Source organism: Sphaeramia orbicularis, chromosome 21, assembly GCF_902148855.1.
Source record: "Sphaeramia orbicularis chromosome 21, fSphaOr1.1, whole genome shotgun sequence".
In the NCBI taxonomy this organism is placed as follows: Eukaryota; Metazoa; Chordata; class Actinopteri; order Kurtiformes; family Apogonidae; genus Sphaeramia; species Sphaeramia orbicularis.
The window spans coordinates 14163193-14181487 of NC_043977.1; the positions used below are offsets into that span (position 1 = coordinate 14163193).

The 18295-nt window shown below is 35.1% G+C and overlaps 1 protein-coding gene across 3 annotated transcripts in view; it reads right to left on the reverse strand.

Moving 5' to 3' along the window:
• epha3 (eph receptor A3) overlaps positions 1-15091 on the reverse strand; it is a 333749-nt gene extending 318658 nt beyond the window's left edge. For 2 of the 3 annotated variants that reach the window (XM_030125114.1, XM_030125113.1), the window contains exon 1: positions 14922-15091. In XM_030125114.1, the coding sequence (XP_029980974.1) occupies positions 14922-15015 (94 nt within the window). In that variant the 5' untranslated portion in view covers positions 15016-15091. The remainder of the gene's footprint in view (positions 1-14921) is intronic. The other variant, XM_030125112.1, reaches the window with a different exon arrangement.
• Between the last annotated feature and the right edge of the window lie 3204 nt (positions 15092-18295).

An 18295-nucleotide genomic window follows, 5' to 3' on the forward strand; every position in this document is an offset into this window, starting at 1 on the left:
CACGAAGGACCGCTGTTGTAATCCTTTAGACTCACGCAAAAATGCACCTCTTCCACGCTGCACATAGAGAAGTGATTCTTTCCACTAATTCTTGTTTCACATTAAAGCAGGTGTCTCAAATTCATTTTCTTTCAGGGACCACATTCAGCCTGATTTGATCTCCAATGGGCCGAAAAAAAAAACAAAAAAAACATTAAAATTTGAAAATACTTACTTTTATAAACTATCCAAACAAAAAAGATGTGAATAACCTGAAAAAACTGAAATTTCTGAAGAAAAATAAGCGCAATTTTAACAATATTATGCCTCAACTTATCATTTCTACATGTGTATTATGGATCGGATCGACAAAGACCCTAAACACTTAATAACAGGCAGAAAATGGTTAAAATTGTGCTTAATTTTCTTTAGACATTTCCGGTTGTTCATATTTGTTCATGTTTTATTGTTACAGGATAGTTCATAAATGTAAACATTTTCAAAATTTAATTTAATGTTTCCATAAAATCTGAAAAACGTTAACAACTTGAAATATCTTTGGAAAAACAAGGGCAATTTTAACAATATTCTGCCTCATTTTATCATTTACATATGTGCGTTACAACTTACATTACAATTACAAATACATAAAACATTTAGTAACGGGCAGAATATTAGTAAAATCCCATCTACTTCTCTTAAGACGTTTCAAGTTGTTCGTATTTCTTCAGGTTATTCACATTTTTTGTTTGTTAATATAAACATTTTCATGTAATTTTACTTTTTACACAAAAACAAAGATCAAGTCTGCAGTTTTCGTTATTTATAGATTATTATGATAATATTTCACTGGTCTGACCCAATTGAGATTTAATTGGTCTGTGTGTGGAACCTGCATTAAAATGATTTTTACACCACTGATTGATAATTTCTTCAGTGTAATTTTTTGCATTTCACAAATTCATCCTACGGGCCGGACTGGACCCTTTGGCGGGCCGGATTTGGCCCCCAGGCCGCATTTTTGACACCTGTGATTTATAGGTATAGTGTAAGATTATTTTTTTCACATCAAACCGAGAAGAAAATATGGAGTCATTGTATTCTGTAGGTTATTCTGCTGTTATTATTTTACCGTAGATCATATTGGTCTGTATGTGGAACCTGAGCTAACATAAATTCCACAGCCTTGACTGTGGAATTTTTACGCTTTGCAAATTCATACAACGGGCCGCATCGGAAGTTTTAGCGGGCCGCATTTGGCCCCCGGGCCGCATGTTTGAGACCCCTGCATTAAAGGTTGAGATGGAAATCGCCGTTTTCTACAGGCAATTCTGATAACGATCAGCCGGTGTAGCAGGAGAGGAACTTCAATAGGAGGAGGAGGAGGAGGAGGAGGAGGAATGAAAAAAACACACACCAGGGTTATTATCATTAACGAAAACGAACGAAATGACGAAAACTAAAATTGAAAAAACATTTTCGTTAACTGAAATAAATAAAAACTCAAATTCAAAGAAAAAAACGATAACTAACTGAAACTGTATTGTGTGCTTACAAAACTAACTAGAACGTATTAAAATTATGGATAAAATTCCCCTCATTTTCATCTTTGTCAGTGTTGATATAGGATAGAACATGGGAAAATTTCGTCAAAGATTAGCGGTATAGAAGTCGGGAGGCCGACGGTGAAAGAATGGAAAGTTTCACGTAAGTGACGTTGTGTATGGATCACACCCCCACTTACATTACCCCCCCCAACCTGCTATAGAGAATTTATCCATGGTACCGTACATATGTTTGTGTCTCTGCTCAGTCAATGAGTCGCTCTAACCTGACCTCCAAATTAAGTGTCCAAGGTAACCTCACTAATTTCTTTGAATAGGATGGCGAGGAAGATAAAATATATGAAAAAACTGAAACTAATACTAAAACTAAACTAAAACTAAGCATTCAGAAAAAACGACAACTAATAAAAACAAGCAAACCTGCTCTACAAACTAATTAAAACTAACTGAATTACAGAAAAAAAGGCAAACTTAAATAAAACTAAGCTATAATTAAAAATCCACAACTATTAGAACCTTGACACACACATTTGGAAGGTTTATTATTAAAATCCGAGGTTGGAAAAAGCTGCTAAATCTTGGCTCACCTGAACTGCAGCCGTGCTAAGCCACTCAGCCGGTTGAGTGGCAGCAGACACATTCCTATTAGAGTCTAATGAAGCTATCTGTTCATGTCAGATAATAGCAGGTCTTAACCCTATAACGCCAAACGTATCATATTTGATTCATGAGTTTTGAAGCCCTCTACATGATCAGTGTGATATATTTTTTCTTGAAAAACCTGATGTATACAATTAGATACATGCAATACGCAGATAATCCACCAGGGGGAGGAGTTCATTCACCAGAGGCCTTTCCAGTGACACTACCAGACTGTCATTAATGAGGAAGGAGGAAGAGCTGGGACCATTTAGAAAAGGAATTAACAATTATTTAAACATGTTTATGTCAAGGTTATTATCGTTAACGAAAACTAACGAAATGACGAACACTAGTATTGTAAAAACATTTTTGTTAACTGAAATAAACAAAAACTATAATTAAAAGCAAAAAATGATAACTAACTGAAACTGTAGATGTAAAAAAATTCCCTTTGTTTTCATTTTTGTTAACGTCGGATTGATATGAAATCGATTTTTTTCCCTCAAGCAATTTTAGCTAGCGGCACCATATGATATTTAACGGTCCGTCACTTGTGGTTTCCAGTCGTCTTCTGGTTCCCACTCGACCTGGAAACATGGAGACTAAAGTTGGGAGAAAGCAGCAGAGTCCTGTCTGGGATTTATGTGAATACGACGGAAATGAAGAGAAAAGATATAAAAAAACTAAAACTAAGCATTTAGAATATAACGAAAACTAAAAGAAACTAACCAACTTGCTCTAAAAACTAATTAAAACTATCTGAATTAGGAAAAAAAAGTCAAAACTAAATCAAACTAAACTATAATGAAAAATCCAAAATTATTAGAACCTTTTTTTTTTGTTTGTTCAAAAATAAAAAATATAAATAAAATAAAAATCGCGCTTTCTACAGGCGATTCTGATAACTATCAGCCGGTGTAGCTGGAAAGGAACTTCAACAGGAGGAGGAGGAGGAATTAAAAAAACACACACATTTGGAAGGTTTATTATTAAAATCCGAGGCTGGAAAAAGCTGCTAAATCTTGGCTCACCTGAACTGCAGCCGTGCTAAGCCACTCAGCCGGTTGAGTGGCAGCAGACACATTCCTATTAGAGTCTAATGAAGCTATCTGTTCATGTCAGATAATAGCAGGTCTTAACCCTATAACGCCAAACGTATCATATTTGATTCATGAGTTTTGAAGCCCTCTACATGATCAGTGTGATATATTTTTTCTTGAAAAACCTGATGTATACAATTAGATACATGCAATACGCAGATAATCCACCAGGGGGAGGAGTTCATTCACCAGAGGCCTTTCCAGTGACACTACCAGACTGTCATTAATGAGGAAGGAGGAAGAGCTGGGACCATTTAGAAAAGGAATTAACAATTATTTAAACATGTTTATGTCAAGGTTATTATCGTTAACGAAAACTAACGAAATGACGAACACTAGTATTGTAAAAACATTTTTGTTAACTGAAATAAACAAAAACTATAATTAAAAGCAAAAAATGATAACTAACTGAAACTGTAGATGTAAAAAAATTCCCTTTGTTTTCATTTTTGTTAACGTCGGATTGATATGAAATCGATTTTTTTCCCTCAAGCAATTTTAGCTAGCGGCACCATATGATATTTAACGGTCCGTCACTTGTGGTTTCCAGTCGTCTTCTGGTTCCCACTCGACCTGGAAACATGGAGACTAAAGTTGGGAGAAAGCAGCAGAGTCCTGTCTGGGATTTATGTGAATACGACGGAAATGAAGAGAAAAGATATAAAAAAACTAAAACTAAGCATTTAGAATATAACGAAAACTAAAAGAAACTAACCAACTTGCTCTAAAAACTAATTAAAACTATCTGAATTAGGAAAAAAAAGTCAAAACTAAATCAAACTAAACTATAATGAAAAATCCAAAATTATTAGAACCTTTTTTTTTTGTTTGTTCAAAAATAAAAAATATAAATAAAATAAAAATCGCGCTTTCTACAGGCGATTCTGATAACTATCAGCCGGTGTAGCTGGAAAGGAACTTCAACAGGAGGAGGAGGAGGAATTAAAAAAACACACACATTTGGAAGGTTTATTATTAAAATCCGAGGTTGGAAAAAGCTGCTAAATCTTGGCTCACCTGAACTGCAGCCGTGCTAAGCCACTCAGCCGGTTGAGTGGCAGCAGACACATTCCTATTAGAGTCTAATGAAGCTATCTGTTCATGTCAGATAATAGCAGGTCTTAACCCTATAACGCCAAACGTATCATATTTGATTCATGAGTTTTGAAGCCCTCTACATGATCAGTGTGATATATTTTTTCTTGAAAAACCTGATGTATACAATTAGATACATGCAATACACAGATAATCCACCAGGGGGAGGAGTTCATTCACCAGAGGCCTTTCCAGTGACACTACCAGACTGTCATTAATGAGGAAGGAGGAAGAGCTGGGACCATTTAGAAAAGGAATTAACAATTATTTAAACATGTTTGTGTCAAGGTTATTATCGTTAACGAAAACTAACGAAATGACGAACACTAGTATTGTAAAAACATTTTTGTTAACTGAAATAAACAAAAACTATAATTAAAAGCAAAAAATGATAACTAACTGAAACTGTAGATGTAAAAAAATTCCCTTCGTTTTCATTTTTGTTAACGTCGGATTGATATGAAATCGATTTATTTCCCTCAAGCAATTTTAGCTAGCGGCACCATATGATATTTAACGGTCCGTCACTTGTGGTTTCCAGTCGTCTTCTGGTTCCCACTCGACCTGGAAACATGGAGACTAAAGTTGGGAGAAAGCAGCAGAGTCCTGTCTGGGATTTATGTGAATACGACAGAGAAGAAAAGATATAAAGAAACTAAAACTAAACTAAAACTAAGCATTTAGAATATAACGAAAACTAAGAAAAACTAGCAAACCTGCTCTAAAAACTAACTAAAACTAACTGAATTAGAGAAAAAAAAATCAAAACTAAATCAAACTAAACTATAATAAAAAAAATCCAAAACTATTAGAACCTTGGTTTGTTTTACATTATGTTTTTGTTTGTTCAAAAATTTAAAAAAAATATAAATACAGGCGATTCTGATCCCTATCAGCCAGTGTAGCAGGGAAAGGAACTTCAATAGTAGGAGGAGGAGGAAGAATGAAAAAAAAACACACACATTTGGAAGGTTTATTATTAAAATCCGAGGTTGGAAAAAGCTGCTAAATCTTGGCTCACCTGAACTGCAGCCGTGCTAAGCCACTCAGCCGGTTGAGTGGCAGCAGACACATTCCTATTAGAGTCTAATGAAGCTATCTGTTCATGTCAGATAATAGCAGCTCAGCATCCAGGGCCATTGCTTCCAATTTACATTTCTCAACGAGCCGAGCCCACTACTCAAATTGAGCCGAGCGGGGGAATTTGAGAGCAGAAAATTAGACGGCTCTCATATCGCATGAGGAAAAAAAAAAAAAAAAAAAAAAAGTCCCCTCCAGCTGCACTTGGCTAGGGAAATCAGCACCCACACGCACACACACACACATATGACACTAGGGAAACACGCAAACACTGTGTGCATTTACGCAAAAAAAACCAAAGCGGCACCCACTCCTCTCGCTATTAGAGTGGGAAAAGTGAAAACGGAAATATTTGTCGAATTATTTGCCCTAAAACGATACAACTATCCCAAAAACAAAAGCGTTTCCACTCACACGCCCTCATCCACGGTATATTTACTGCACACTCAACACAAGCGAGCAGAAAATATAAGCATACACAAACATTTGCTGACAGTCTATCTTACTCTCGCCCCTCTCTAACACACACACACACACACACACACACTCGGTTAGCAAGCTAGCGTCAGCCAAGCATATAGCCCCTGCCCCATCAGGGAGTGCCTCTAAACGGGAACTAGGAGTATTAATAGCAAGCTGAGCCAGCCTGTCTGTGAAGGAGCAAAACATCACAGAGGTAGAAACAGGTGAATCAATATATAACACATACCTGGGCCACCATCGCACACAAAAAAAACACCAGCCTCGACAAAATAACTGGAGTGAAAAAGGCACGAGCAGCCAAAATTTCCTGCAGCTTTTTTTTTTTTTTTTTTAATTTTGCATGTGCAGGGTTGTTTTTTTATTTTTATTTTTCCGACAGTATTTACTCTTTCTGATCTGATAATTTTGTGCATTATTACACCGATCCTTTAAAACCGTAGCAGATGCACGAGGGAAATGACTTCTTTCGATACAATTAAAATAGAAGCAAGAAAGAAAGGAGCAGCAACCGATACTCAGATATACTCGTCCGGTTCAAGAATAGGAGTTCCATGTGTACGTTTTCTGCTAATATCTGTCATCTAAATGTGAAATAAGCGGTGCGCAGGGCTTTGTGTTTGCAGGCTGGCTCTGTCAGTGTGAAGGTTGGCAGGCCGCAGTGCAGGCAAAGCAAGGCGACTTGTGTCTGTGTTAAAGGGTGAAGTGTTCACCTCCCATTATGAATTATTCAAGTGCAGAGTCGCTCTGTCTGATGTTGCTGCTGCTTTCCCAACCCCTCTGCTCTCATTCCTCTTTCTTTCTTTCTTTCTTTCTTTCTTTCTTTCTTTCTTTCTTTCTTTCTTTCTTCCTTTCTTTCTTTTCTTTCTTTTATTCCCTTACCTGCATGAAAAGACACACTAAAACCAAGGCCACACAAATCCACACACTCATATACGCACACAAACCCTCCTACTCGCTGCTCATACACTGGAAGGATAGACTTTACTGTGTGTCTATACATGACCCACACTCACTTACTTATCTCATTTATTCAACTCCGGAGCCAAAACACGTGGTTTTGAATTAAGGATGCCACTCTGCATCCTCTGGCTTTAGTGATTATGCACACACAGATAAAGGCCCAGGCAGTGTCTAGATAAATATGTGCAAGTGGGTGGGGTGGTGATGATGGTGGGGGACTTTTAACCCATAAAGACCCAGTTCTACTTTTATGGCAGTTTCCAAATGGATTTTCCTCCTTATTTAGCCTTCTTTAAGTGATTTATTGACATTTGTTATAATACTATCCTTTGTATTTTGTGTTTGTTTCAGTGTAAATCATGTATTTTCCTATAGTAATTTTACTGTTCATGTAGGTATTCATGATGGTGGGGGACTTTTAACCCATAAAGACCCAGGTCTACTTTTATGGCAGTTCCTAAATGAATTTTCCTCCTTATTTAACCTTTTTTAAGTGATTTATCACCACTTATTCTAACATTATTGCTCTGTATTTAGCATTTTTCAGTGTAAATCATGTATTTTCCTATATTAATTTTACTGTTCATGTAGGTATTCATGATGGTGGGGGACTTTTAACCCATAATGACCCAGTTCTACTTTTATGGCAGTTCCTAAATGAATTTTCCTCCTTATTTAACCTTTTTTAAGTGATTTATCACCACTTATTCTAACATTATTGCTCTGTATTTGGCATTTTTCAGTGTAAATCATGTATTTTCCTATATTAATTTACTGTTCATGTAGGTATTCATGATGATGGGGGGACTTTTAACCCATAAAGACCCAGTTCTACTTTTATGGCAGTTTCCAAATGGATTTTCCTCCTTATTTAGCCTTCTTTAAGTGATTTATTGACATTTGTTATAATACTATCCTTTGTATTTTGTGTTTGTTTCAGTGTAAATCATGTATTTTCCTATAGTAATTTTACTGTTCATGTAGGTATTCATGATGATGGGGGACTTTTAACCCATAAAGACCCAGGTCTACTTTTATGGCAGTTCCTAAATGAATTTTCCTCCTTATTTAACCTTTTTTAAGTGATTTATCACCACTTATTCTAACATTATTGCTCTGTATTTGGCATTTTTCAGTGTAAATCATGTATTTTCCTATATTAATTTTACTGTTCATGTAGGTATTCATGATGGTGGGGGACTTTTAACCCATAATGACCCAGTTCTACTTTTATGGCAGTTCCTAAATGAATTTTCCTCCTTATTTAACCTTTTTTAAGTGATTTATCACCACTTATTCTAACATTATTGCTCTGTATTTAGCATTTTTCAGTGTAAATCATGTATTTTCCTATATTAATTTACTGTTCATGTAGGTATTCATGATGGTGGGGGACTTTTAACCCATAAAGACCCAGTTCTACTTTTATGGCAGTTTCCAAATGGATTTTCCTCCTTATTTAGCCTTCTTTAAGTGATTTATTGACATTTGTTATAATACTATCCTTTGTATTTTGTGTTTGTTGCAGTGTAAATCATGTATTTTCCTATAGTAATTTTACTGTTCATGTAGGTATTCATGATGGTGGGGGACTTTTAACCCATAAAGACCCAGGTCTACTTTTATGGCAGTTCCTAAATGAATTTTCCTCCTTATTTAACCTTTTTTAAGTGATTTATCACCACTTATTCTAACATTATTGCTCTGTATTTAGCATTTTTCAGTGTAAATCATGTATTTTCCTATATTAATTTTATTGTTCATGTAAGTATTCATGATGGTGGGGGGAGTTTTTAGCCCATAAAGACACAGTTCTACTTTTATGGCAGTTTCCACATGGATTTTCCTCCTTATTTAACCTTTTTTAAGTGATTTATTGACATTTATTATAATATTATCCTCTTCTATTTTGAGTTTGTTTCAGTGTAAATCATGTATTTTCCTATATTAATTTTACTGTTCGTGTAGGTATTCATGATGGTAGAGGGACTTGTAAACCATAAAGACCCAGTTCTACTTTTGTGGCAGTTCCCAAATGATTTATCACCATTTATTATAACATTATCCTCTGTATTTTGAGTTTTTTCAGTGTAAATCACATATTTTCCTGCATTTATTTTATTGTTTGTGTGGGTATTCGTGATGGTGGGGGACTTTTAACCCATAAAGACCCAGTTCTGCTTTTATGGCAGTTCTTAAATGAATTTTCCTCCTCATTTAACCTTTCTTAAGTGATTTATCCCCATTTATTAAAACATTATCCTCTGTATTTTGTGTTTTTTCAGTGTAAATCATGTATTTTTCTATATTAATTTACTGTTCATGTAGGTATTCATGATGGTGGGGGACTTTTAACCATAAAGACCCAGGTCTACTTTTGTGGCAAATGGATTTTCCTTCTTATTTAACCTTTCTTAAGTGATTTATTGACATTTATTATAACATTATCCTCTGTATTTTGTATTTTCCTATATTAATTTTACTGTTCGTGTAGGTATTCATGATGGTGGGGGATTTTTAACCCATAAAGACCCAGTTCTACTTTTATGGCAGTTCTTAAACGAATTTTCCTCCTCATTTAACCTTTCTTAAGTGATTTATCCCCATTTATTATAACATCCTCTGTATTTTGCTTTTTTTTTTTTTGTGTAAATCATGTATTTTCCTATATCAGTTTTACTAATCGTGTAGGTATTCATGATGGTGGGGGATTTTTAACCCATAAAAACCCAGTTTTACTTTTATCGCAGTTCCCAAATTAATTTTCCTCCTTATTTAGCCTGTTTTAAGAGATTTGTCACCATTTATTCTAACATTATGGCTCTGCATTTAGCATTTTTAAATGTAAATCATGTATTTTCCTATATTAATTTTACTAATCGTGTAGGTATTCATGATGATGGGGGACTTTTAACCCATAAAGACCCAGGTCTACTTTTATGGCAGTTCCTAAATGAATTTTCCTCCTTATTTAACCTTTTTCAAGAGAGTCATCACCATTTATTCTAACATTATGGCTCTGTATTTAGCATTTCTAAGTGTAAATCCTATATTTTCCTATAGTAATTTTACTGTTCGCATGGGTATTCACAATGGTGGGGGACTTTTAACCCATAAAGACCCAGTTCTACTTTTATAGCAGTTCCCAAATGATTTTTCCTCCTTATTTAACCTTTCTTAAGTGATTTATTGCCATTTATTACAATATATTCCTCTGTATTTTGTGTTTTTTCAGAGTAAATCATGTATTTTCCTATATTAACTTTACTAATCGTGTAGGTATTCATGATGATGGGGGACTTTTAACCCATAAAGACCCAGTTTTACTTTTATGGCAGTTCCTAAATGAATTTCCCTCCTTATTTAACTTTTCCTAAGTGATTTATTATAATATGATCCTGTGTATTTTGAGTTTTTTCAGTGTAAATCACATATTTTCCTATATTAATTTTACTGTTTGCATGGGTATTCACAATGGTGGGGGACTTTTAACCCATAAAGACCCAGTTCTACTTTTATGGCAGTTCCCAAATAATTTTTCCTCCTAATTTAACCTTTCTTACGTGATTTATTGCCATTTATTACAATATATTCCTCTGTATTTTGTGTGTTTTCAGTGTAAATCATGTATTTTTCTATATTAATTTCACTGTTTGCATGGGTATTCATAATGGCGGAGGACTTTTAACCTATAAAGACCCAGTTCTACTTTTATGGCAGTTCCCAAATGGATTTTCCTCCTTTTTTCACCTTTCTTAAGTGAATTACTATAATGTTATCCTCTGTATTTTGTGTTTTTTCAGTGTAAATCATGTATTTTCACAGATTAATTTACTGTTTGTGTAGGCATTCATAATGGTGGGGGACTTTTAACCCACCAAAGTTCTACTTTTGTGCCAGTTCTTAAATGAATTTTCCTCCTTATTTAGCCTTTCTTAAGTGATTTATCACTGTTTATTATAATATTACACTCTGTATTTGGAATTTTTAGTATAAATCATGTATTTTCCTATATTTAATCTACTGATCATGTAGATGTTCAGAAAAACTCAGATTACAGCTACTTTTGTGGCAGTTCTTAATTGAATTTTCCTCCTTATTTAACCTTTCTTAAGTGATTTATCACTGTTTATTGTAATATTACACTCTGTATTTGGAATTTTTAGTATAAATCATGTATTTTCCTATATTTAATCTACTGATCATGTAGATGTTCATAAAAACTCAGATTAAAGCTACTTTTGTGGCAGTTCCCAGATGGATTTTCCTCCTTATTTCACCTTTCTTAAATGATTTATTATAATATTATCCTCTATATTTTGTGTTTTTTTCAGTGTAAATCACAAATTTTCCTACATTAATTTTACTGTTTGTGTAGGTATTCATAAAAAGTCAGATTAAAGTTGAGGGGAAACAGTAAAAACTCCAGAAAACCTGATTTTTTCAGTCATATCTATCATTAACTGAACATAATCCATTTGTGTCCATCCACTGTCATTGATCCAACTCCATGGCTGGTGAATCAGTGTTGTAGAAGATGATTGATTGATTGATTCCACGTCCACTGCAGAGCCTCTGAACGTCCAAATGGGTCATATGTGATGACCATGAAAAGATGACAAACTGTATTTAACACCAGGTTTTTTCCACACATCCATAGGTTTTGTGGTTCAGAAGTTTTTGAACATTTTACATCAGTATTTGGTTTTTGTCACAGGTGGATGTTTGGCTGTTTATGGGTTAAAGCAGGAGCGTAAACACATTTCCAACACCTCTCATCATAAGTACCATCGCTCACAAACGCCCCTGCGCCCCAGCGGGACTAGTGCGCACAGCTCCCCGGGCCAAGCCTCCCCACCGGCGGCTAAAAATACAGAAGGCCTCCGGACGCCCCGCTGCGGACCAAAGCTCACCATGCAAACGCGTAAAGACCATGCAAAATCACCCGACAAGTTTATTACAATTTTTTTTTTTCGATTATATAAGTAAACTTATTTCTAGGGGAGGCACTTTTTCTCATGTCTAGAAGAAACTAAGAGGATGGATTTCCCCTGTGTTCAACTTTTCCTTCAGCTTTTTTTTTTTTTTTATACAAGATCATTAAACTCAATAGAAGCCGCACCGTAAAAGTTATTCTTAAAATGTTGGTCGAGATGGGATGATGGGATGAAAGATTAAAAGAAAAAATACTAAAACTCTTGGGGTTTTTTCAAAAGGGAAAGAACATGATAGAATAATCACACAAGTTTCCCATCATTCCGTCAAATTGCATGCAACATTTTATTTATTTTTTAAATTTTCCTAAGTCATTTTGGAATTTACGCATTTATTTTGCATTTTAAATAGTTCCTGGAGTTTGAAACGCATTGTCAAAAATTATTCCGTTATTAAATTGCAATATGTAAATAGGAGACTTTTTCATTTTAATGTTTTTGATCCGGCAGAAGTCTGTCTACACGAAAAATAATTACAGGAATATATTATTTTTCTTTATCCTTATTAATGATATGAGCAAGACGCACTAAAAAAGCGCCAATTCTTCCTGTTTTCTCATACTTTCTAATAAAATCAAGATGTTAAATGTGCTTTTTAAAATCATTTTATGCACTTAAGTGGATTTACATGCACCACATTGTGTCAAATATATTAGTATATAAGAAAAAACATCTCATTTGGAGTATTACGCACGTTTTTTTTCTGTTTAAACAACTGATACTAAGACAGTTTAATAACTACACACAAGAAAATGCATCCCACAATTTCACTGTCTATTCCTTCTCCTTTTAAGTCAATATATGATCATAGTTGACTATATGGCTTTGGATATACCATAGACAGGAGGCAGCTCTATACTGACACTCTCTGGCAGATTGATGCCTTGGGAAGATGAAATTAATTGGTTGATTTGTTTTTGATATTAACACTTGACACCTTTTTTTTCTGTTCCTATTCAAAGTGTGGGCCCATAGAGCTCAGACTGGGATCTTTGTGCGTCTTTATATCACACACACAAAGAGAAATCTCCTAAAACTCCTCCACTTTGAACCTCTTTCTCACACACACTTACTCCAAACTGGTGTATATTTTGACGCGCGGTGCGTTTTATGGACTTTTCTATCTCTATCTCTATCTTTTTTTTTTTTTTTTTTTACTTGTATAGTTCAGATTTTTCAACAAAAACAGTAAAACCTCATGATTTTTTTTTGTAAGTAACCAAATCAAATGTTTATTATAACTGTATTTTAACTCCAATCCATTACACATTTTCACATTTACGCACGTGAAATATTGTAAATTATCCTGATCTTTGAAGAAAAAAACACAAGCAAAAGGGACCAGGAGTGGGATTGTTCATCTAAAAGAAGAGACGGCGCACTAAAAAAAAAAAAAAAAACAAAAAAAACACACACACCACACATACACACCCACGCACATGGTTTTCAACAACTGTCTCAACTGCCTAAAATCACAAACTGTTATAAGTCAATAAGACAAATATGCAAGACTTCAACTACTCACTTGAACTGTCCTGAAAGGGCAAATAATACAACTTTTCAAGAGTTATGAGTGATAGGAACTGGAAATCTTTTCATCTTTTCAACGAAAACAGTAATAGTTGATCCACATTTGCTGAGATTAGGGGTAAAACTTTTTTTTACTTTTGGATGTTTCTCGTAGATCAGTGTTGACCTTTTACCGTGGCCTTGGCCTTAAAGTGCTCCAAACTTCTCCAACATACATCAGATATCACTCATATTCCCTTGAAGTCTTTTTATTTGAGCTTTTAATACTGTAGTTTCCTTTAGATTTATAGATTTACGCGTAAATGTTTGAAAATGAAACGCGTTTTACGCATTTCCTATTGAAAGAACTATCCATATCAGTGCGTTATCGTGTCCAATTTAACCATTTCATTAGTTGTTTTTGTGATTCTATATTCTATCCTCTTTGACAAACCTACACATGTAAATCTAATGCGTTCACAGCTCTCTCACCATGCGTATTTGGCTTTTTTTTTCTGTAATACAACCAGGCTAAAATAACTTTAACTACACTAAGTTGGAAATAAAACTTTTATGACAATGGGAAAGAAACTGAAATTCACATAGAAGTTTGAAGGAAAAATAAAACTCCAAATAAGTGTCTCAGGGTGGATCGAACAGTAACAGTGCCAGGTTTCCAAAAGAGCAACAACGAAAAGCAACGTCAACTTTTATCGTCAGTCCCGTTGTTTTGTTTTTTTTTTTCTCTCTCTCTCTTTTTCTTTTTTCCTGAAATCTCATCTTAAAAACCATCCACCATCACTACATGCCTTTTTTTTTATCAGGTGGACACATTAGAAGACCCCACAGTAGTTCGCAGTCAACTATTCCATGTGCGTAATAACTGGAACTAAAAAAAAAAAAACAAAACACAATATTCCGCTGTTTTGCGCTATATACGTGCGTTTGCGCTCATCGTCTCTTCTCGGGCTTTAATTCTTCATAACTGTACGTCTGGAACTGGGTCGTTTATAGCCCGAATGTAGTCTTGGATAACACAAATGACTGTATTATGGAAACGCAGACAGCGGAGTTTGTTTCGCATTGCTGCTTTTTTTTTTTTTTTTTTTTCTTTAACCTAACTCCGAGACGGACCTCATCCCTTGTTCAATTTATGAATCATCCCAAATTATATTTCTTTGTCTTTTTATTATTATTATTATTATGTTCTTAAGTTGTCTGGCGTACATGTGTCTGGGTTTGATCAGACCCAGACTCCTCAGTGTCACCTTCATGCGCTTTTTGGATCACGTTGTTTTTGTTATGATCACTAGTAGGAGCAAAAAGAACAAGTCACTGATGAGCCTTATATATATCTATCTATATATATATATAGATAGATATATATTCACCATATACGCATATATACGCGCACTGATACAATACAGACATTCCCAAGCGCGCGCACGGACGCATAAACAAACACCGCACACACGCACAAACACACAGACGCACAGCTCGAGAGTTGCCCTTACCTTCGTTAGGAGGGTAGATGATGGGGTATGAAGGGGAAACGCAGGACAATAAAAGAAATAAAACGAAAAGAAGTGATCGCGGATTGCAATCCATGGCGGCGGATCAGAGGTACATAACTCCATGAAGCCACTGACTGATCTGAGAGCGTCTTCTTCTTCTCCACTCAGCTTTCTCGCTCTCTCTCTCTCTCTCTCTCTCTCTCTCTCTCTCTCTCTCTCTCTGAGCTTCGCTTCTCCCTCCCGTTCGGAGCATTTTTCCGCTGGGTCCTACAGAGTCTTTTTTTTTTTTTTTTTTTTTTTTTTTACAAACCGATTTAACGCAGCGCAAGAGTTCACCACAGGTCAGACCCCACAGAACCTCCACCTTTTTTTTTTTTTTTTTTTTGGGGGGGGGGGGGGGGGGGGGGGGGTCCGTTGCGTTTACGCACCGCAGAAACTAGGGGACGTTTGAGTGACAACGAAAGGGTTAAAGGATCATCTGACCTATTAATACTAAAAGGATGTTTATTAAACGCGTTTCCATGTTTAGTGTGTTTATCCTGATCTGATAGGGTTAAAAAAAAAAAAAAAAAAGTTTTGCCCAGTTGTTTTTAAAACAGATTTTTGGAATAACCACAATGAGTTTTATCTCAATTAGATAGATAGATAGATAGATAGATAGATAGATAGATAGATAGATAGATAGGGGGATGGATGGATGGATGGATGGATAGATGGCCTTTATTTTGAACATAAGAAAAAGAAATTACCAATTTAAACAGGACACTCCAATATATGGAAATAAATCGACCAAAAAAAAACAAAAAAAAAAAATCACACAAATATCACCCCCCCCCCCCAAAAAAAAAAAAAAAGGGACGAGGGGGGTGTATGTTATTCAAAAAGTAACCTGTATGTGGTGGGTTATATAGCTCTGTAGATAAAGCCCCCCTCACGTCATCATTTATCACCTGAAAACAAATATCCAACCTGGGAGGTGGGGGGGTGGGGTGGGGGGGCTTCCATGGGGTCTTCACTGCCCCCGCTGACAAACACTGTACTGGTCCAACCATTTGCATTTCGACATTGGGGGAATCTGCTGCATCTCCTTTGTACTAATACCCAGTGAGTCCATGATTTTTCATGATTTTTTTTTTTTTTTTTCCTCCTGTGCTCACACCCCCCCTTTGCAAGACTGTCCTGGGGGGCTCAGTTATGACGTTACCATGTTTAATGTGTTTATCCTGATCTGAAAGGGTTAAAAAAAAAAAAAAAGTTTTGCCCAGTTGTTTTTAAAACAGATTTTTGGAATAACCACAATGAGTTTTATCTCAATTAGATAGATAGATAGATAGATAGATAGATAGATAGATAGATAGATAGATAGATAGATAGATAGATAGATAGATAGATAGATAGATAGATACTTTATTAATATCGAGGGAAAGTCAAGTTTTTGTTTTATTTTTGGAAAATGTACTGTTTACTGTATTAGTGTGCATGAAAACATATTACAATAATATCTATAATATGCAAATATCACTTTAATTCAATAACTTCTTTTACCAATACCTCATATAAACTTGACTGTTCCACTTTTATTGTCTATTTATTGCCTCCTCCTGCTGCTTATTGTTATATTCTATGTTTATATTGTTTATAACCTCCGCTAAGTGCAACGGTGGAGGTGATGTTTCCATTGGAGTTTGTTTGTCTGTTAGCAAGATAACTCAAAAAGTTTTGGATGAACCTGGATGAAATTTTCAGGAAATGTTGATACTGGCACAAGGAACAATAGATTACATTTTAGTGGTGTTGGGGGGGGGGGGGGGATCTGCCTTGGCGGAGATCTGCGCTCTCTGAGTGCTTTTCTAGTCTTTTTCTTGTATTTTTTTTCTACTATGTTCATTTTGCACAGTGAGGCCTAAAAGTATTGTCCTTTCAGTTGTCTGTATGTGACGTACATATGGTAAAACTGATCATAAAGCTGACTTTGACATTGAAAAAGTCACAATTCTTTACGCACGCATGATAACACTGGGTTACAAAAACATGTTTTTTGCAAGTTGTCTAGGTTTTTTCAACTGAATTAGGAGCATTTTGCACCATTAAATCCAAAAATGACATCTGTTTTTCTCAATCAGGTCAGGTTTTTTTTTTTGCTAATTTGATTTTGAAAAATTTGATCTTCTCACAATCTGCACCCAAACTTTATCTTGGTCACCAAGTTTAATACAGTTCCAGTGAGGACAGTGAGTCAACATTCTCAGGTCCAATGTGGTCTCCAGGGTCTGTAAGGTCCACCTCTGCATGAACAGTGAGTGGACCTGCTTTGTTAGGTACCATGAAGTAATGGTACTAATGGAAGGAATGATGTTCAAAGGGATCATGTGGATGTGGACAGGGGTCTGGAGCAGCACTTATGTTGGTCTAATGTTCTAAAAATGATGTTCTAAAATATATGTTCCTTTCATATTACATGTGTTTTCCTTTATTTTTTTTATATATATGCTTGGATTTTTTTTTTTTTTGCCACTTATGGGTAAGGAAGTAAATATGGTAACTTCATTAACCTTGATTTTCTACATAACAACAGAAAATTAATAACACTGGGTTACAAAAACATGTTTTTTGCAAGTTGTCTAGGTTTTTTCAACTGAATTAGGACCATTTTGCACCGCTAAATCCAAAAATGACATCTGTTTTTTCAATCAGGTCAGGTTTTTTTGCTAATTTGATTTTTGAAAAATTTGATCTTCTCACCAAATCGATTACATTTTTGTAAACTTTATCTTGGTCACCAAGTTTAATACCAAAATAAGATTGGTAAGCTCAATTTATGAAACTTGTGACTTGATTCCTGTTAGGTACAATGGTGTATTCACCGCAGATGTAGCAGAATACGTCAGGCTTATTTTTGCAAGATCTTCTAGTCGAAGCCATTTCATTCACCTGTAATATTAAAAAAAACATTAATCACAACACCTTCATTAACTGGACTAAAGGACAGGTGGTATTAAATAAAACTGGGTTCATTTGGGCTTTTAGACCCAATAAAAACAGACACATTTAGACATATTTACCCCCAGGATGGACCTAATGATGACCTCAGATAAATACAAAAAACAAAACAAAAAAAAACAAAACTCTTGTTCTGAGCCAAAATTAACCCTTTCATGCAGGAATTATGAGAACCTTAATCAAGATTTTTTTTTTTCCTGAGTGTTTTTATTCCTCTTTAGGCATGAAAAAAGGATAACACTGGGTTACAAAAAAATGTATTTTGCAAGTTGTCTAGGTTTTTTCAACTGAATTAGGACCATTTTGCACCGCTAAATCCAAAAATGACATCTGTTTTTGTCAATCAGGTCAGGTTTTTATGCTAATTTGATTTT